Source organism: Cladosporium halotolerans (genome assembly GCF_011745625.1).
Source record: "Cladosporium halotolerans strain TM138-S3 chromosome Unknown Sca8, whole genome shotgun sequence".
Classification (NCBI taxonomy): domain Eukaryota; kingdom Fungi; phylum Ascomycota; class Dothideomycetes; order Cladosporiales; family Cladosporiaceae; genus Cladosporium; species Cladosporium halotolerans.
This window is the reverse complement of record NW_027191459.1, coordinates 516,163-534,780: the sequence shown is the minus strand read 5'-3', so window position 1 is coordinate 534,780 and position 18,618 is coordinate 516,163. Positions and strand designations below refer to the sequence as shown.

Here is an 18,618-nt window from a genome sequence, read left to right as displayed (position 1 = left end):
TCAAGCACGAACGCCATCCGCTGGCCCAAAGAGGGCTCGACTCCAATCAATCCTCGTACATTGGTCTCCATCCCATCACCAAAGGAACATCCTTTCACCCGCCAACGGCACAACGCCGGCCATCCTCGCAAACCATGCAGTCAGACGCCCCGTTGAGGAGGAGGGAGCTCCCACCCCCCTCCAGCCACAGGTACAGTAGAGCCCAGCGGACATCGCCTCCTCCACCTCTTCAGCAAGCATCGGGCTCCACACTTGCCCAATGCAGGAAGGCAGCTATGTGCCTGTCCTTGCGGGGCACATCACCGGAACTCAAACCCAGGTTTCGAAGGATCCGCAGCAGCAGCAGAGAGCTACAGTAACTGCCTGCTATAGCTTTTCTGCGATCTCACACCAGCGCTCGCCCGCACCCAATCACGCCCGCTGCGCCGAAAAGCCACCATCTCGCGGCTTGCAGCCCGGGCGGCTGGACGAGATCTCACGCCTGCGGCCGCAAAGAGGAGTCCCCTGGACCGCGGCTGGACAGCTCTCAAAATCTCACCGAACTTGCAATACGCGGACGGGTGTCACGAGCGCACACGCGCGACTCGCACTGCATTGCGCGCCAGCCGCTGTGGGGCAGCCGCCGCCCTGCCGCCGTTGGCCGCCAGACTTTTCCCCGCGCCTTGTTCCCCAGCTTCTGGCAAACCTACCTTTGCCGTGCCAGGCTCGGATGGGATTCCCGTAGGCCAGAGGGGGCAGCTGAGTATACTCCGCAGCTTTCCTGGTGTTGGCTTTTTGGGGCAGAAGGGAAGCTCTGCGAGCTAGTACTTTGCCCTTTCCGTGGATCCGACGTGTGGTCTACGGTTCCGGAGGGCTCCCCGGGAGCGGGCCTCTCTTCCCTCGAGAAGCCGACGACGCGATCGCGATGAAACGCGACGAGGCGAACAGGGTTGACTGAGGTGGCGCTCCTCGAGGTCCGACTCTCGCCGCGGCGACCAGGATGGCAGAGATGTGTAGCAGGGGGGCTGTGAGCTTGCGTTCAGGTCCGCGACGCCGGGAGCTGGACTTCTTCCTTAGAGCCGGACGGGATCACCGCTGGGCATGTCTTGTTTGTGGCTGCAGGGACGGGAAGGCCGGGGTCATTGGTCGCTGATGCAAAGTTGCCCCTCCTTTGGGACGGGGGCCATGCGGGGTGTTGATGGAGAGGTGCTGGGGTTTGGGAGGGGATAAAGATTGAGAGGTTCGCTGTCGATTGAGGCAAAAGACTCGTTGTCAGAGCTCCAAGGTACATCCTCACTCCCTCATCGACTAAACAGTAACCACCGATCGAAAGCAAATTCAATATGTCTATCCCGGATAAGCAATGGGCACAGGTCATCGAGAAGACCGGCGGGCCGGTCGAGTACAAGCAGATTCCCGTCCAGAAGCCAGGCCCCGACGAGGTCCTCGTCAATATCAAGTACTCCGGCGTCTGCCATACTGATTTGCACGCTGTCAATGGCGATTGGCCGCTGCCGACCAAGCTCCCGCTTGTGGGTGGCCACGAGGGTGCTGGTGTTGTAGTGGCGAAGGGCGAGCAGGTCCATGACATTGAGATTGGTGACCATGCTGGTATCAAGTGGATCAATGGCAGCTGTTTGGCGTGTGATTTCTGTCAGCAGTCTGGTAAGTTACCTTCAAGGTAATCCGTTCTTTCGGCTCTCGAGCTTCAAGATTGACAACCATCGCAGACGAGCCTCTTTGCGGCAAGGCTCTTCTTTCCGGCTACACTGTCGACGGCACCTTCCAGCAATACGCCATCGCCAAAGCCGCCCACGTGGCGCGCCTGCACAAAGACATCCCCCTCGACGCCGTCGCCCCCGTCCTCTGTGCCGGCATCACAGTCTACAAGGGCCTGAAGGAGTCCAACGCCCGCCCAGGCCAGACGGTCGCCATCGTCGGCGCCGGCGGCGGACTCGGCTCGCTCGCCCAGCAGTACGCGAAGGCCATGGGCTTGAGGGTGATCGCGATCGACTCCGGCGAGGACAAGAGGAAGATGTGCCTCGAGCAGCTCGGCTCGGCGGCGTTCGTCGACTTCGCCACTAGCAAGAATGTCATCAAGGAAGTTCAGGAGGCGACTGAGGATGGGCAGGGCCCGCACGCCGTCATCCTAGTCGCTGTCAACGAGAAGCCGTTCCAGCAGGCTGCAGAGGTACGTCCGCCACCGTCATCAACGTTCACCTGTTTGATTGATTGATACTAACAAATCGAACAGTACGTCCGCCCCCGCGGCTCCGTGGTCTGCATCGGCCTGCCCGCGGGCGCCTACCTGCGCGCGCCCGTCTTCGAGTCCGTGATCAAGATGGTGACTATCAAGGGCTCGTACGTGGGCAACCGCAAGGACACGGCCGAGGCGCTGGACTTCTTCCGCCGCGGCTTGATCAAGGCCCCGTACCAGGTCGTCGGCCTGTCCGAGCTGCAGAAGGTGTACGATCTGATGCACGAGGGGAAGATCGCGGGAAGGTATGTTGTTGATACGACGAAGTAGACGGGGTGGTGCGGCTTGGCGGCGGTAGGGTGAGACGTAGGTAGATGGTGCGGGTGGCGGAGTTTTGATGGTGATTGTGATGATGACATGCGGACATGAAGCGGATGGGTGTACATATGTTTTTAGGTTTTCTTTGAGCAATGACAATTCCAGATGTATGATCCCGTCACATGGCCTTCCTTGATTATCTGACGTCGTCACACTTGCGTGACAACGGCGACATGATGCGGCATGCGGTGTTACAGCGCACGAACAGAGCCGCATGGCACGCCATGATGCGACTTGCTGTAGCAAGCAAGACCCGGCTTGATAACACGTTCGACGGATGATCGACCGAGGACAAGGACGTCGTGACGCAAACGACACCTTTGGCCGTAACATCTCCATTTAGTCTCGCCTTCATCCAAATGAACGATGCGCACGCTCGAGGTTCCCTTATAGGGACTCGACCGCGTGGAGTTCGAGGCGGCTGCTTCCAGGCGCCGTCGGCTGCACGCAAGGCTGACAGGGCCAGCGAATCAGCGGCGCTGTGGTGCCTCAGTCTCAGCTGGCAGGAGCCGGGCTGTTTCACCTCTCGCGCCCAGCCGGGCCAGTCTGTGCGGCGGTCCGCAGAGCAAGTCCAACCGCGCGTCTCGACCGCGCGCAAGCGTCGTCCGTTCGCTCCAACACGCCTGTCTGCCGGCGCGGGACTCGCCCAGCGTTTGCTACAAGAGATTGGTGAGGGCCCCACCGCGTGGTTATTGGCCGGCGAGAAATGCGGATCTGTGTTTCACAGATTGATTCAAAGGACGGCTTGCACGGCATCACCGCCTGTACCAAGAGCCTATGTCGCCGCGCCGTGTCAAAGGGTAGGACACTTGGCCTGGTGGGACGCTGGCAGCCTGGGCGGTGATTGCGAATCTCACGAAGATGGCCAATGCCAGTTCGTTGAGCATGACGAGACGTGTCGGTGATTTTGCACGTTTGCTGCGGATGCTCGACAGGTGGCACGGTCGATGCCGACGGCGAGGACGAGCGAAGGCGCCATACGTTGGATAGGTAGGCTCAAGGCGAAGAGGACGAGAAGAGCTTGTCGGTTGAGGCGGAAGCCAATACTGACTGAACCGTGGCTTACATATTGTCGCACCCCTACTAGGCGCACACAAGAGTTGTGCCTATATTGCCCAGGCCTGTCTTGTTCCTCGCCAGTGCCTCAGGGTGGACCCCCGCCCCGGCTTCACGTTTCACACCCACGCCGCCCGTTGAAACCCACCTCGTTTCTTCACTCGACATCCACCCGGTCTCGTGCCATACCACGCTCTTTATCCTGCCCGTCGCCCTCGTTCCCTTCGCTCGCGGCGTGATCCTGCGCTCGTGTAGCACCACCCGCTCATTCAGCAAACTCACTCCCTCCCTCGTTCACTTCTCTGATTGCCGCTCCGCCTTTGACAGGTCGGCACGCGATCTCTTGCCTTCACTCTTTCATTCCCGTCACTCACTACTTATAGCACTGGTTGCTTTCGATCCTTCCGACCCCGACACACCCACACAACCAACACTCGTCAACATGATCCGCACACTCATTCTGCTCGTCGCTGCTCTGGTGGCCATCGCGCTGGCCGCTCCTGCCCCGAAACCCCACTACGGTGTGTCTGGCAAGGCCAACGATGGCAGTCGCAACTTCAAGTCCTTCTCCCGCGGTCGCCACAGCAAGGGCCACACGCGCAACCCGCGCACCGAGCTCATGCGCGTTTACAACAAGTACCACTGGAGCATCACTCTCGCTCCGCTCGACGAATCTGGCTCCTGGCTCTTTGACTGGCCCAGCTCTTCCTCGTCTGGTGACGAATCTGACCCGTACGGCTCATCTCCGAGCGAGCCTATTGAGACGGCATCCGCGGCTTCACCTTATGGCTACGAGACGGCTGCACCGGTTGCTCCTAGCGCGGTCATGTCCTCGGTCGGCTTCGAGACTCGTACTTCCGCCTCTTTTGCGGTCAGTGCCACGGCTTCGATTTCCGGTGGCGATGGCGGTGACGATAGCGGAGAGGTCACTGCTAGCCCCGAAGAGAACGAGTCCGAGTACCTTTCGCCCGTCAGCATTGCTGGTCAGAAGCTCAACTTGAACTTCGACACTGGATCAGCTGATCTGTAAGTTTCCTAGTATCATTTACTTGACATGGCACTTGACTAACGCTTCTGCAGCTGGGTTTTCAGCACTTCTCTTTCCGAGAGCAAACGGGGCCAACACTCGGCGTTCGATCCCACCAACAGCTCCACATGGCAAGAGTACAGCGGCGGCTCTTGGGAGATTTCTTACGGTGATGGTAGTGGTGCAGCCGGCACTGTTGGCTTTGATCAAGTCGATGTGGGTGGCGTCACCGCCACTCAGCAAGCCGTCGAGCTCGCAACTGCCATCTCCAGCGCCTTCGTCTCCGACGAGAACAACGACGGTCTGCTCGGCCTCGCGTTCGGTAAGATCAACACCGTCCAGCCCCAGGCCCAGAAGACCTTCTTCGAGAACGTCGCCGACGAGCTCGACGAGAAGCTCTTCACTGCTGACCTCGACATCGACGCCTCGGGAACGTACGAATTCGGCAAGCTCGACACCAGCAAGTACTCCGGCGAACTGCACACGACCCCCATCGACAACAGCCGCGGCTTCTGGGAGTTCACTTCCAACACCTACAGCATCGACGGCCAAGACGCACAGAACTCCGCCGCGAGCCCGGCCATCGCCGACACCGGCACCTCCCTCCTCATGGTCGACGAGAACGTCGCCGAAGCCTACTACTCTCAAATCCAGGGCGCGCAGATGGACCAGTCCGCCGGCGGCTACGTGTACCCGTGCGACGCGCAGGTGCCGTCCTTCGGCGTGCAGATCGGCGAGGGCGGCTTCATGGCGCACCTCAACGGCTCTGACATCGAGTACGCGCGCATCGGCCGCAACACGTGCTTCGGTGGCGTGCAGGGCAACGGCGGCCAGGGCCTGCAGATCTACGGCGCCGTGCTGCTGAAGCAGTACTTTGCCGTGTTCAATTTTGGCGACGAGACGTTCGGCATTGCGCAGAAGAACTAGAGGGGTAGGATTGAGATGGGGCTGGAACGAGGTCTTGGCGCGCCTCTATATGGCCTTTTATGCTTCTTCACACTCTTTTCTCTTGCATTGGAACTGGCGCGGGACAGCTGGTATGCATATGGTGGTCTGAGTCCTGAATCGAAGGCGCCGCCGAAGCTCACGTAACGAGATGAATGCAGTCTAAGTAGCATTGCTCAGAATCAAAATTGGTCCGAAAACACCTCATTGCACTGATCCCATCCATATCTCATGAAATCGCTGGTGAGATGCACCCGCGTCCCAGGTACTAGGTAACACTGTTCTCAAGTCAAGGTATCATTGCTTCATTCCACTCATCTATATAAAATCAAGGGCCACCTTAGCCCGTTCGAACGCCTTAAAGGGAAATGCATGCTTTTTGGTTTCGCCTCTACGCAGCCTTCTCCTCCTTCTCATACCCCTCGACCTTAATATCCTTCAAGCCCAAATCCTCCTCCTCCTCATCCGTTCTGTCATACTCCTCGATCTTAATCTGCGGATCCGGCTCCGGCGCCGTGAAGCTCTGCACGTAGCTCGCGGCCAGCGGGTCCTCGAGCACGAGCGTGAAGGGCTTCTTGCCCTCGACGGCCTCCGCGACGCTGTCGAAGAACTGGTCCCACGTCCGCTTCGTGTCCGTCGTCATGCTGTCGCCGACCTCGTCGTCGGCGAGCGGCGCGTCGCCGTCCGCGAGCCCGAACACCTGCGCCCGCAGGTCCTTCTTGATGTTCTCCAGGATGCCCTCGACGGTCGTGAAGCGGCCGCCCATGGTGCCGGGCTCGACGCGGAGCTGGAGCTCGGGGCAGGAGAGGGCCGCGCTCTCGGACTTGAGGATGTCGCGGCTGAGGTCTTCGCGGGTGTTGACGGCGAGCGTGATGCGGGAGCCCTTTTCGGGCACGGCGCCGCCGGTCTTGACTTCGTTGGAGCGGTAGCCGCAGTCGTCGCAGACGGTGCTCATGACGATCACCTGCTTGAAGTACGGGATGTTGACCATTTTCATGTTGGTCGCGCAGGGCCGTGTGCAGCCTGGGCAGGAGGCCGGGAAGGAGTAGACTTGGTTCTCGACGATGTCGTCCTCGGCGTCGACGTTGTTGGCCTGGCGGTCGGTGGAGGGGGCGTCGGCGCCCACGAGGCCCTCGGCGCGGTACTCGGGGCGGAGCTCGGTTTCGGGCGCCTGGTTGGCGGAGGCGGTGGGAGGGGGCACGTCGTCACCCAGGCCCAGCGCGGCGTTCTGCGCCGGCGTGCGGTTGTACTCGGACTTCGCCCACTTGCCCGCGGCATCGCCGGGCTTGGGCTCGAACCAGGAGTTGCCGGACGGGTCGTCGACGGAGATCATGAAGGGGTAGCGCTGGCCCGTCACCATCTCCGTGACGCCGCGGATGACCTCGGCGACCTTCAGGCCCACCTCGGGCATCTGCTTCATGCGCTCGTCCTGGTGTTGCGACAGGTCATCTCTTATGCTGCTCAGCACGCCCTCCACATTCGTGTACCGGCCCTTGCCGGGCGGGATTTCCAAGTCCAGATCCTCAATGCGGAACGCGCACATGTCCGTCTTGACGACCTGGCGCTGCAGGTCCTCCTCGCTCTCGACCTTGAAGGCGTATTTGGCGGCTTTCGGCTGGATCTCGCCGGCGCTCTGGATCTCGTTGTTCTGCAGGCCGCAGTGCGGGCAGGCGAAGGACATGATGACGATCTCGCGGAAGAAGGGGATCTTGGTCAGCAGCAGGCGCGTCGTGCCGTTCTCGTGGCAGTTCATGCACAGCGACTCGACCTCCTCCGTGACCTTGGACGTCGCCTCGTCGTCCTCGCCCTCCTGTGTGTTCATGCTGGCGACCTGCGCGCCCATGTCCTTGAAGAGGTCCTGCGCCAGCGAGGCGCCCTTGAGCGGCTTGTCGTCTTGCTGTGCTGCCATGATGGCTGTGTGTGCGTGTGTGTCTTTCTCTTTGCTGTCGCTGTGATTGACTCTCCAGTATTTTGCGCAGACCCAAGGACCGTCGCGCAGCAGTGCGTGCGTAGTTCGCTTCTTTTATGCAATTAATAATACGGTATAAACAAATGACTCGAAATCTTCACATGAAATCTGCCGACTTCCAAATCTTTCTGGCGGGCGCCGCTTGACGTGGGGCAAAAATGAGGCGAAAGAGGGCCTTATCTAGGCTTATCTTAGCGCGCGGGAAAACGGATCATCGCCAAACGTTCTCCAAAGCCGCGTAAGGGTTAGGGTACAGCACGAGGCCTGCGGAAAGTGAAGTCGCGAGCGTAACAAATCCCAAGTCGTCCAGCAAATCGATCCTCTCACTTTGGCGCCGAGCCACCCAAACCAACCATGGACGACTTCGAAGAGCTCGAGCGCCTGTCGCTCGTCAGCAAGGTCTCGTCGGAGCTGCAGAACTACCTCGGCGTGGCCGACTCGACGATCGCGGAGTTCGTCATCGCCGAGCACGAGAAGCACCGCGATGCGCCGGACGCGTTCAGGAAATCGCTGGAGGAGTACGAGTTTCCGGAAAGCTTGACAACGTCGATCGATCGCCTGGTCAGGACGTTGCACCCAAAGTACAAGGGCGGCGCGGCGAACGGGGCTGCGGCGGGAGATGGCGGCCATGGCAAGGACGACCGGAGTAAGAAGTTCAAGGGCCTGGCGATGCCGGATAAGGTGCCGACCTTTGAGGACGAGGAGGACCCGGCGGCGGGCGGGGGGGATCTGGACGATACGTTTGCGATGCTGGAGTCGATGGCGGGCGACAAGAATCCTGCGAATGCGCGCAAGCGCAGCGTGAGTCCGGTCGCGCGTGAGGATGCGTATGAGCGGAAGCGCTCGCGCAGATCGCGGTCGAGGTCGCCGAGGCGGAACGATGATTATATTTTCCAGGACGAGTTTGGGCGGTCGAGGTCGTACAGGCCGAGGGAGAAAGAGCATCGGAGGGAACGGTCACGGCATAGAGAGAGGAGGAGCAGGCGGGATAGGACGCCGGAGCCTGAGTTGGATGATGAGCCTGTTCAATACAAGGTGTACGATGGTCGGGTGACAGGCGTCAAGGACTTCGGCGCATTCGTGAACTTGATTGGCGTGAAGGGAAAGGTGGATGGTCTGGTCCATGTTTCGGCTATTGCTGAGTACAAGGTCAACCATCCTTCCGATCTTCTGTCAAGAGACCAGCGCGTCAAGGTGAAGGTCATGAAGGTACAGGACAAGCGCATAAGTCTCAGCATGGCAGAGGTTGATCAGTCGACGGGTCAAGATCTGAATCCTGGCAGGAGGATAGCGGGTACAGGTGCGAATGCGGTTGGGTTGAATGGCGCTGGTACCTTCGATCCGATCGCTGGTGTTCCGATTGTAGAAGGTCAAAATGTTGGAAGGCGGCAGAAGAAGCGAATGACTAGCCCTGAAAGATGGGAGATCCGCCAGCTTATCGCGTCAGGCGTGCTGAAGGCTGCTGACTACCCCGATCTGCAAGATGATGACTATCAAGCCGCACTGAATGGCGAGATGATCGAGGAAGAAGAGGATGTTGACATCGAAGTCCGCGAGGAGGAGCCACCCTTCTTGGCTGGTCAGACGAAGCAATCACTGGAGCTCAGTCCAATTCGCGTGATCAAGGCGCCTGATGGTAGTATGAACAGAGCAGCAATGCAAGGAGATGTGCTAGCGAAAGAGAGGAGAGACTTGCGACAGCAAGAGGCGCAAGACAAGGCCGCGAAAGAGGCGGCAAAGACAGATCTCGGTCAGGAGTGGAATGATCCTATGGTTGCTCCTGGGGAACGGAGGTTTGCGTCTGATCTTCGCCAGCCCAAAGATGCTGGGCCCCGCGCTGCTATTGAAATGCCGGAGTGGAAGAAGATTGCCACTGGCCGCGGTGAGCTCGGAAAGAAGACTGTGTTGTCTATCAAGGAGCAGCGAGAATCCTTGCCTGCTTTCAGGATGCGTAAACAATTCTTGGACGCCGTGCGGCAGTACCAACTGATGGTTGTCGTCGGCGATACCGGCAGTGGAAAGACGACACAGCTTACGCAATATCTCGCGGAAGACGGCTTTGCTAACGCTGGCATCATCGGCTGCACTCAGCCACGTCGTGTTGCAGCGATGAGTGTTGCAGCGCGCGTGGCCGATGAAGTCGGTTGCCGCGTTGGCGAGGAAGTGGGCTACACCATTCGATTTGAAGACAAGACCAGTAACAGCACTCGCATCAAGTACATGACGGACGGTATCATGCAGCGAGAAATCCTGCTTGACCCGGAGCTCTCACGATACAGCGTCATCATGTTGGACGAGGCCCACGAACGTACCATCGCCACGGACGTTTTGTTTGGACTGTTGAAAAAGACACTCAAACGTCGGCCAGACTTGAAGATTATCATCACATCGGCAACCCTGGATGCTGAGAAGTTCAGTACCTACTTCCTCGAGTGCCCAATTTTGTCCATTCCCGGACGAACGTTCCCAGTCGAGATCATGTACAGCAGGGAGCCTGAGTCCGACTACCTTGATGCAGCGTTGACGACTGTTATGCAAATCCACTTGACGGAGCCCCCAGGAGACATCTTACTTTTCTTGACAGGTAAAGAAGAGATCGACACAAGCTGCGAGATTCTTTTCGAGCGCATGAAAGCGCTTGGGCCCAGCGTACCGGAGTTGATGATCCTGCCAATCTATGGTGCACTGCCCAGTGAGATTGCGTCTCGTATCTTCGAACCAGCACCTGACGGCACCCGCAAGGTAGTCATCGCTACCAATATTGCGGAGACCAGTATCACGATCGACGGCATCTACTTCGTCGTAGACCCTGGCTTCGTCAAGCAGACCGCCTACGATGCGAAACTGGGTATGGACAGGCTGCAAGTCACACCCATCTCACAAGCGCAGGCGAAGCAGCGTGCAGGACGTGCCGGTCGCACTGGTCCCGGTAAATGCTTCCGTTTGTACACAGAGGCAGCTTTCCAGAGTGAGATGCTGCCGACCACAATTCCTGAAATTCAAAGGCAAAACTTGGCAAACACCATTTTGATGCTCAAGGCCATGGGAGTCAACGATCTAATCAACTTTGACTTCATGGACCCCCCGCCGACCAACACCATGCTTACAGCATTGGAAGAACTCTACGCTCTCTCTGCCCTTGATGAAGAAGGCCTCCTGACCCGCCTAGGCCGCCGCATGGCCGACTTCCCCATGGAACCCGCCCTCGCCAAATCCCTGATCATGTCAATCGACCTCGGCTGCTCCGACGAAATGCTCTCGATCGTCGCCATGATTTCCGCCGTGCAAACCGTCTTCCACCGACCCAAAGACAAGCAGCAGCAGGCCGACCAGAAGAAGGCCAAATTCCACGACCCGGCCGGCGACCACCTCACGCTGCTCAACGTCTACCAGGGCTGGAAGCGCGCGGGCGCCACGGACCCCTGGTGCTTCGAGAACTTCATCCAGCCTAAGAGTATGCGCCGCGCCGAGGACGTGCGCAAGCAGCTCGTCCAGATCCTCGAGCGCCACAAGCTGCGCATCTTGTCTTGCGGCCGCGACACCACACGCGTGAGGCAGGCGCTCTGCTCGGGCTTCTTCCGCAACTCGGCCCGCAAGGATCCCACTGAGGGTTACAAGACGCTTGTCGAGGGCACGCCGGTTTACTTGCATCCGTCATCGGCGCTGTTTGGCAAAGCCGCGGAGCACGTTATCTACCATAGCTTGGTCGAGACGACACGAGAGTACATGCATAACGTCACGGCCATTGAGCCCAAGTGGCTGGTAGAGGCCGCTCCGACGTTCTTTAAGGTTGCGGGTAAAGAAGGAGGGTTGAGCAAGAGGAAGAGGGCGGAGAGGATCCAGCCTTTGCACAATCGCTTTGCAGGTGAGGATGATTGGAGACTGAGCGCGCAGAGGAAGGGTGGTAGGGCTGGCGGTGGAACCTGGGGATAGGAGGTGAATGCTGTTTGTATCCGTATTGATAGGCCGTTATCATGAGCCAAGCTGTAGTCTGAAAAGAGCGGTTGCATGCAACTCAATATTGTACATTTCAAGTCAATTTTGGAGGCTATGATGGGATTTGACGGAAAACAAGACGGGGAAGACACATCTGAATGATACAAAGCTCCTGCTGAAACGACATCTCGACACTCCAGTCTCTCAATACACGCCTCGCAGTCGTGCCCAAATCGAGTGAGTATGTTCTTTCTCTGCTCTGGTTGTATTTGAGTGTTGCCCAGTAGCCCAAAGTCCCTTCGGTATGCAAATTGCCCGAAATCGAATGATTTCACTCTCTTCAAGACAGGGCGTTCATAAAAAGAGCGAACCCTGCTAACCGTTTCTCTTCCTTTAAGGTGTTTCGAGTCCAACGATTGCAATGCTTTCGTGGATTCAGAATGGGAGGATGGAAGGAAGTGGTTCTCGTTTCCTGGTGACCATCGCGGCTTGTTCAACGGCGATGGTGTTTCTTGTGCGCGGGACCCACTGACTCGCTCTCTCATCTTTCCATATCCGATGCACACATTGACATTTGCACATGCTTCTTGAAAGACCCATCCTCCATGCCAGTAAGGTACGTGAAACATGGCTTCGATGCTTGAAGCTAAGCTCCCGTCCGCCAATCGCATTTCGATGTCCGAGAATACCTCCGGGTCGATCTTTGTGATTTCCGACAGAGCACACGTTCCGTAGCGTTTGGACAGGACGATCATTTCAACAAGGCCAGTCTCTACCATGACGTCGCCTTCACCAAGCGAGATGAAGACTCTGTTAGCAAAGCCATAGATGAACCGCATGATTGAGACTTGTAGACTTCTCTCTCTCCTATCTCTTTGATTGACGCACAGTGCATCCGTCCAAAAATCCAGCGGCTCGTTCAGCGCGATAACACCAACCCTAACCCTAACGTCAGGTGCTAGGCATGGAACTCGTTGCATCTTGAACTCAATCATTCCCTGATTATGCAAGGGCAAACTCTTTCTTGAGCTATTTCTGTTTGGTCACGATACCGTGACTTCCTGTGTAGCGTTTGAACAAGAGTTCACGTGGCACAGCAGAACGCTGTGTCAGTAGTCAACACCGACAGTACAAACCAACTGCGCGCGAGCGCGCTGATTAAGGAGGAAAATCAGTTCAACGGGTTTCATCCAAGGTTCAGGAACAGAAACCAGAGGACCATGTGAGCCATGGTCCGGCTGAGGTCTGGGGAAGCAACGTCAGGTCCACTGGGCGGGACGCAATCAATTTCGGACGACAGGGATCAAGCCCTGCTCTCGTCAATCACCACGCCGTTTCGCTTGCCGCCGCACAACTCAACCACCTTTGCAGCATTTTTTCACTGCACGCCTGACGCTAAAGAGGGAGGCTCGTTTGACACAACGACTCTCTCACAACCGAGCTCTCGAGCAGCCTTACCGATCGAGCTCCACCGCCTCCACCATCTGCCGTCCTCAGCCACACGCTGCTTGCCACAGCAGTGTTTAGCCCTGCGCCGGCCGGAGACCCCGTGAAGCGAGCCAGCGCCAAAGTCCCTGCAAGTGGCCATGTGCCCGTCGCATGTACAGCGGTCTACGCTTTACGTCGCTGAGACCCGACGTGTCGCTGCACGCCGACGCGGGCCTCGATCGATCCACACGCTACACGCCTGCATCGCCCTGCCACCACCGGGGCCACCGCGCGGCGCCCACGCCAGCTCTTTTGCTGCACCAGATGCCCGGGGCGCGAGCGTGTGGCTGGTGCATCCTGGTCGGGGTCCACCGTCTTGCCTTGATGATGCTGTTTGGCCCTTCTCCGCATGCAACTGCCCCTGCAGCTCCCATGCACGTGAAAATCTGTGATCGCGTGCACCGGCGTTTTTCGTAGACTCCGTGGTGGGCGACTAGATGGCTAATAGGTATCGTGCCGTGCTGCGCCTCTGCTGTTGTGTGGTGATGTCTGGTGTCGAGAAGAATGCATGCACGCAATATAAGAAGGAGCTGAGACCGTGGAGACTGCAAGTGGCCTTCATCAGCTCCCAAGCACTCACGGAATTCTTTATCCACCTCCCACCGCATCGAAAGGCCGCCTTGCGTCACGTCGGGCAATAGTGCTGTGCGATCAGCCAAACCCCTGCGTGCAGGAGGCAGGACGGGCATATCGCGTTTGGCCAGCGGATCGTTACCGTCGATCCCGCCATCTGTCCCGCGTCATTGCGCAGGCGCGGCGGCGAGATCGGGCGCGCTGAGTGGCCGAAGCTGGTGTTTGCGTCGCGCCCGCCGCAGACAGGTGCGACTGCCAAACCGCCTCGCAATCTGCCCTGCTCGGGCTGCCGTGCGCACCTCACCTCTCTGCCAGCCCTGACTCCTCCTCCCAGTCCTTCTTTTCACTCCGCATTTCTGGCCTCGATTGCGTCTGCTTGTCGCAAACCCTTTCCACCTCGCGCGCATTCAGAGCGCATACCACAAACCGCGTTCTGCGACAGCGCGGCCAGGGTAAACACCGCAAACCTTATCCAGGGGTATTTTCGCCAACATGGCTACCCACGACCGCATCTTGTTCTCTCGCCAGGTAAGACCCGAGGCACAATGCTTCACTTCTGATAGGCCCTGACTTATGGTTTTCCTCTCTAGAATGGCGATGGCTCTGAACAATCAGATATGCAGAGCCAGCAGTCCGAATCCGCCTCGGCGGTCGTGACCACAATGGTCCCTACCCTTATCATCGCCGTCGTATTCTTCCTGGGCTTCTGTATCCTGCGCACAAAGTTCAGCCGCAACTACATGCCGAGATCCTTCCTGGGAGCACTGCGTCCCCGCGAGCGCACACCCGACCTGCCTAAAGGCTTATTCAACTGGATTCCTGCTTTCTACCAGATTCCGGACACCTATGTGCTGCAGCACCACTCCATGGATGGCTACCTCTTCCTGCGCTTCCTGAAGATTAGTGTCGTCTGCTGTATCGTTGGATGCGTCATTACCTTCCCGGTGCTATTCCCTGTCAACATCACTGGAGGCGGCATCAAGACCCAGTTCGAGATTCTCACCATGGCCAACGTCACCGACAACTACTTCAAGATGTTCGCCCACGCGGGTTGCGCCATCATCTTCTTCAGCTTCATCCTCTACATGATTACCAGGGAGACCATCTTCTTCATCAACCTTCGTCAGGCCTACCTGATGTCGCCTTACTACACCAGCCGCCTCTCCTCCAAAGTTGTCATGTACACATCGGTCCCCGAGGAGTACATGAGCGAGACGAAGCTTCGCGAGATGCTCGGCCCTGCCGTTCGCCGTGTCTGGCTCGCCACGGATACCAAGGAGCTCGATGATCTTGTCAAGGACCGCGACACTGCGTGGAGCAAGCTTGAGGCAGCCGAGACCAAGCTCATCAAGACCGCGAACAACAACAAGTTGAAGGCAGACAAGAAGGCCGCGAAGAAGGGTGAGAGGTCCAACTCTGACGAGGTCTCCATGGCGGACCCCGAATCTGGCTTGACCTCCGCTCGTTACCTGCAGCCCAAGGAGCGCCCCGTTCACCGTCTGAAGCCCCTCATTGGCAAGAAGGTTGATACCATCGACTGGTGCCGCGGTGAGCTGCAGGGGCTCATTCCGGAAGTGGCCCAGAAGCAAGCTGCCCACAAGAAGCATGATGCCAAGCTGCTCGGATCAGCTTTTGTCGAGTTTTCATCTGTCCACGAGGCGCAGGCCGCATACCAGAGCCTGACCCACCACCACATCCTGCACATGCAACCCCGTTTCACTGGTATGACCCCGACCGAGATCAACTGGGGCAACCTCAACATCAAGTGGTGGGAGCGCGTTATTCGCAAGGTCGTCGTTATCGCGTTTGTGGTCGCCCTCATCGTCTTCTGGGCCATCCCCGTTGCGTTCGTTGGTGCCATCAGCAAAGTCGACAGACTCATCGAGCTCGTCCCGGCTCTTGCTTTCATCCGCAATCTGCCGGGTTTCTTGTTCGGTCTCATCACTGGTCTGCTCCCTGTGGTCCTCCTCGCTGTCCTCATGGCGCTGTTGCCCATCATTCTTCGCCTCGCCGCAAAGATCTCCGGCTGCCCTACCAGCTCTTCCGTCGAGCTCACTGTGCAAAACTACTACTTTGCCTTCCAGGTAGTGCAGGTCTTCTTGGTTGCGACTCTTGGTGCTTCCGCTACTTCGGTTGTCAACTCCATCAAGGAGGACCCAACCAGTGCTGCATCCCTCCTCGCCAACAACATCCCAACGGCCAGCACTTTCTACCTGTCCTACTTCCTTCTGCAGGGTCTTTCGGTCGCCTCCAGCACCATATTTGGCATTGCTGGTGTCATTGTCTTCATTCTTCTGGGCAAGCTTCTCGACAACACTCCCCGCAAGATGTACAACAGATGGATCACGCTTTCCGGTCTCGGTTGGGGCACTCTCTTTCCCATCTACACTAACCTCTTCGTAAGTCTCCCTCTTCGTGATATAGATCGTCAACGCCTGGTGCTAATCTACCATCCTAGGTGATCGCCATCTGCTACGCTGCGATCGCTCCTGCCGTCCTGATTTTCGCCGCCGCCGGCCTTTACCTGTTCTACTTTGTCTACCGCTACAACATGCTCTACGTCTACAACATCGACGTTGACACCAAGGGAGCAGTCTACCCTCGTGCTCTGCAGCAACTCTTTGTTGGACTGTACATTGCAGAGGTCTGCCTCATTGGTCTCTTCGCGATGGCAGCCGGTGGATCCAAGATGCAGGTCGCAAACGGCGATCCTAATGCCCCGCCCGGTGCCCCATTGGTCAACGTCTACCCTCGCGGTGCACTTGGCCCGCTGATCCTCATGATCATCATGTTGGTCTTCACTGCGCTCTACCACCTGAACTTCAACAGTGCCATCAGCCCGCACCTTGAGGCTCTGCCGAAGTCCATCGGCGCAGAGGAGGAGCGTCTCCTGGCTCTCGAGCACGGCGACAGCGACGGCTACAACAGTGCTTCCAAGGAGGGCATCAAGGAGAGCGCTGCCGCCGACGGCCACAACGCCGCGCTCGACGCACCCGCCCCCCACAAGCGCCCCAACTTCTTCATGAAGTGGCTCCGCCCCGACATCTACACCGACTACGCCACCCTCCGCCGCATCACACCACAGGCCGACCCGGTCGAGTACACGAAGGAGATCGAGGAGAACGCCTACTACAGCCCGTCCATCACCTCCGAGCTCGGCCTCATCTGGATCCCGCGCGACCAGCTCGGCATCAGCAGAGAAGAGGTCCGCGACACCAGCAAGGTCACGCCCATCACGGACGAGGGCGCGCACCTCGACGAGAAGAACAAGATCGTCTGGCGCATGCACGACGACGACCTCCCGCCCATCTACGAGGAGAAGGTCTATTACTAGCCGCGTCTTCCTCAGCGACATACACACCGCATCCGACCCTTTGCGGTCTTTCTCCCTTTCCCTTTCCCTCCCTTTGTGTAATGTTTTGATTAATACGCCCGGAGTCGGAGTCCATCCCCTCCGGGCCGCATATCATACAGAAAGAAAAACTACACAGAGACGAAGATGCTGTTTCACAAGCGATGATACCACGGGTACACAGACTTCTTAGCCGCTTCCCTTAGGGGAGGGGCTTTTTCTTTTTCTTGGTTTTTCTTGTGATGCGAGGATACCTAGCGAGCGGGAAAAGCAGGCTAATAGATTGATTGAAGGTCTGGATTATTAGAGAATTTGAGTTGATGTTTGAGCATTCTACTCTCTACACTTTCCTTCGCTAGTGTGCGCTCTTGTTTCGCTGATGTGTTCCTGGTTTGTGTTGCTTGATGGGAAGACGCGTTTGCGTGGAAGGTGGAAAGGAGATTCCGGCTTCTGATTGGCTGAAATCCAAAAGGCGCTAGTGTTTTGTCAAGATTTGACGACGTCAATACCCATTATCGCGGTTTGCACGTCAGCTTTCAACTTCACTTGCTGCTGCTGCTTTCATATGTTCGACGCCTATGGATCTTTACGTGACTGGCGATGCCCTGATTGCTCGGATACAAGGGGAGCTAGTGGATTGTCGGACTAGGCGGTATCGATTGTCGATCGAGGCGCGTTTGATGATGGTCGAGGATGTCGTGACCGGACATGTTGAGGTTGTGAGAGTAGTGACAGGAGAAAGTGGGAGGAATTTGTCGATGATTTGGAGGCTCAACTGTGGTGTTTCTGTGTAGCTCCTGTGATTCTAATGAACGCCATGCTTACTGTACGCAAACACAACGACGAAACGATCGACTTGCTCAAACCGGAAACATCCATGCACCGGACCATCAAGCGCCTTCCCAACTCCGAGGAGAGCAATTACTCCTCGTTGTCCTCGACCTCTTCGGCCTTGACCTTGATCTTCTCCTCAACATCCTCTCCCTCTCCCTCTCCGTCGACAGCAACATTTTCGTCAACAACCTCCTTCTTCCCCTTGCCCTTTCCCTTCTTCGGCGTACCCGCCACCTTCTTCTTCGGCGAAGCCTCTATCTCCGCCTCATCATCATCGCTCGCACCTAACCAAGCACCTGCATCAGCAAAGCCCAGCCCAACTCTCAAAACAAAACGAAACAAAGCACTCACCAGCAGCACCCTTACGCTTCTTCGGCGTGGTCGCCTTCTTCTTCCCAGCCGGCGAAGCCGGCGTCCCACCGTCCGCAGCCGCGAGCAATTTCTTGTAGAGCGGGTGGAAGGTGTCGCGCGCGGACTTGGCGCCTTTGAGGTTGGCGAGGGAGGCGAAGAGGTCGTAGTCGATGTCGGGCTTGGCTTTCAGGCTGCGGAAGGCGATGGTTATGAGTTGCGTTTCGCCGGGGGTGAGGTTGAGGGTCGTCATTTTGGGTTGTTGGAGGTGGGAGGTTGAGGGTTGGTTGGGGTGGGTTGGGTGGGGAGTTGAAGTGGGTTGGTTGGTTGGTTGCTGTGGTTTTCGTTTGGGAAAGGTGCGGAGGGCGAGCGGGTGGGGTGGGTGGAAGTGAAAGCCGGTTTGGGGCTCGGGCTTGTGACTTTTGCGACCGAGCAGATTTAGTCACTGAGAAGTGAGTATCGGGTTAGAATGAGCTGAGCGGTGTGATGATTGCGCCACGAGATCGCTTTCGGGTCCAGCAGTGAAAGAATCGGGA

General features: G+C 57.8%; 6 protein-coding genes across 6 annotated transcripts; 4 read left to right on the top strand and 2 right to left on the bottom strand.

Moving 5' to 3' along the window:
* The first annotated feature begins 967 nt into the window (after positions 1 to 967).
* Positions 968 to 2,677, top strand: adh-1_0 (Alcohol dehydrogenase 1). The gene is made up of 3 exons (XM_069371929.1): positions 968 to 1,644; positions 1,710 to 2,170; positions 2,234 to 2,677. Exons 1-3 carry the CDS (start codon positions 1,323 to 1,325, stop codon positions 2,504 to 2,506), a joined length of 1,056 nt encoding a protein of 351 aa, XP_069231159.1. The 5' UTR covers positions 968 to 1,322; the 3' UTR covers positions 2,507 to 2,677.
* Positions 2,678 to 3,510: 833 nt separating this feature from the next.
* WHR41_03322 (uncharacterized protein) lies at positions 3,511 to 5,784 on the top strand. The gene is made up of 2 exons (XM_069371928.1): positions 3,511 to 4,636; positions 4,691 to 5,784. Exons 1-2 carry the CDS (start codon positions 4,053 to 4,055, stop codon positions 5,562 to 5,564), a joined length of 1,458 nt encoding a protein of 485 aa, XP_069231158.1. The 5' UTR covers positions 3,511 to 4,052; the 3' UTR covers positions 5,565 to 5,784.
* Positions 5,785 to 5,973: 189 nt separating this feature from the next.
* WHR41_03321 (uncharacterized protein) lies at positions 5,974 to 7,491 on the bottom strand (the record flags this gene model as incomplete). The annotated part of the gene is made up of 1 exon (XM_069371927.1): positions 5,974 to 7,491. The coding sequence occupies one exon, from the start codon at positions 7,489 to 7,491 to the stop codon at positions 5,974 to 5,976; it is 1,518 nt and encodes a 505-aa protein (XP_069231090.1).
* A 414-nt stretch (positions 7,492 to 7,905) lies between these two features.
* Positions 7,906 to 11,484, top strand: WHR41_03320 (uncharacterized protein; the record flags this gene model as incomplete). The annotated part of the gene is made up of 1 exon (XM_069371926.1): positions 7,906 to 11,484. The coding sequence occupies one exon, from the start codon at positions 7,906 to 7,908 to the stop codon at positions 11,482 to 11,484; it is 3,579 nt and encodes a 1,192-aa protein (XP_069231089.1).
* Positions 11,485 to 13,864: 2,380 nt separating this feature from the next.
* On the top strand, positions 13,865 to 17,759 carry WHR41_03319 (uncharacterized protein). The gene is made up of 3 exons (XM_069371925.1): positions 13,865 to 14,076; positions 14,139 to 15,947; positions 16,007 to 17,759. Exons 1-3 carry the CDS (start codon positions 14,041 to 14,043, stop codon positions 16,880 to 16,882), a joined length of 2,721 nt encoding a protein of 906 aa, XP_069231210.1. The 5' UTR covers positions 13,865 to 14,040; the 3' UTR covers positions 16,883 to 17,759.
* Positions 17,643 to 18,376, bottom strand: WHR41_03318 (uncharacterized protein). Its single transcript, XM_069371924.1, has 2 exons — positions 18,086 to 18,376; positions 17,643 to 18,018 (listed from the first exon to the last, which is right to left on the bottom strand). The coding sequence occupies exons 1-2, from the start codon at positions 18,333 to 18,335 to the stop codon at positions 17,822 to 17,824; spliced, it is 447 nt and encodes a 148-aa protein (XP_069231211.1). The 5' UTR covers positions 18,336 to 18,376; the 3' UTR covers positions 17,643 to 17,821.
* Positions 18,377 to 18,618: the final 242 nt, after the last annotated feature.

Coding starts and splice junctions, on each gene's coding strand:
- adh-1_0 (XM_069371929.1), top strand. CDS start 1,323: ATGTCTATCCCGGATAAGCAATGGGCACAGGTCATCGAGAAGACCGGC. Junction 1,645..1,709: donor TGATTTCTGTCAGCAGTCTG/GTAAGTTACCTT, acceptor CAACCATCGCAG/ACGAGCCTCTTTGCGGCAAG. Junction 2,171..2,233: donor CGTTCCAGCAGGCTGCAGAG/GTACGTCCGCCA, acceptor CAAATCGAACAG/TACGTCCGCCCCCGCGGCTC.
- WHR41_03322 (XM_069371928.1), top strand. CDS start 4,053: ATGATCCGCACACTCATTCTGCTCGTCGCTGCTCTGGTGGCCATCGCG. Junction 4,637..4,690: donor GACACTGGATCAGCTGATCT/GTAAGTTTCCTA, acceptor ACGCTTCTGCAG/CTGGGTTTTCAGCACTTCTC.
- WHR41_03319 (XM_069371925.1), top strand. CDS start 14,041: ATGGCTACCCACGACCGCATCTTGTTCTCTCGCCAG. Junction 14,077..14,138: donor GCATCTTGTTCTCTCGCCAG/GTAAGACCCGAG, acceptor TTTCCTCTCTAG/AATGGCGATGGCTCTGAACA. Junction 15,948..16,006: donor CCATCTACACTAACCTCTTC/GTAAGTCTCCCT, acceptor CTACCATCCTAG/GTGATCGCCATCTGCTACGC.
- WHR41_03318 (XM_069371924.1), bottom strand. CDS start 18,335: ATGACGACCCTCAACCTCACCCCCGGCGAAACGCAACTCATAACCATC. Junction 18,019..18,085: donor GAAGCGTAAGGGTGCTGCTG/GTGAGTGCTTTG, acceptor GTGCTTGGTTAG/GTGCGAGCGATGATGATGAG.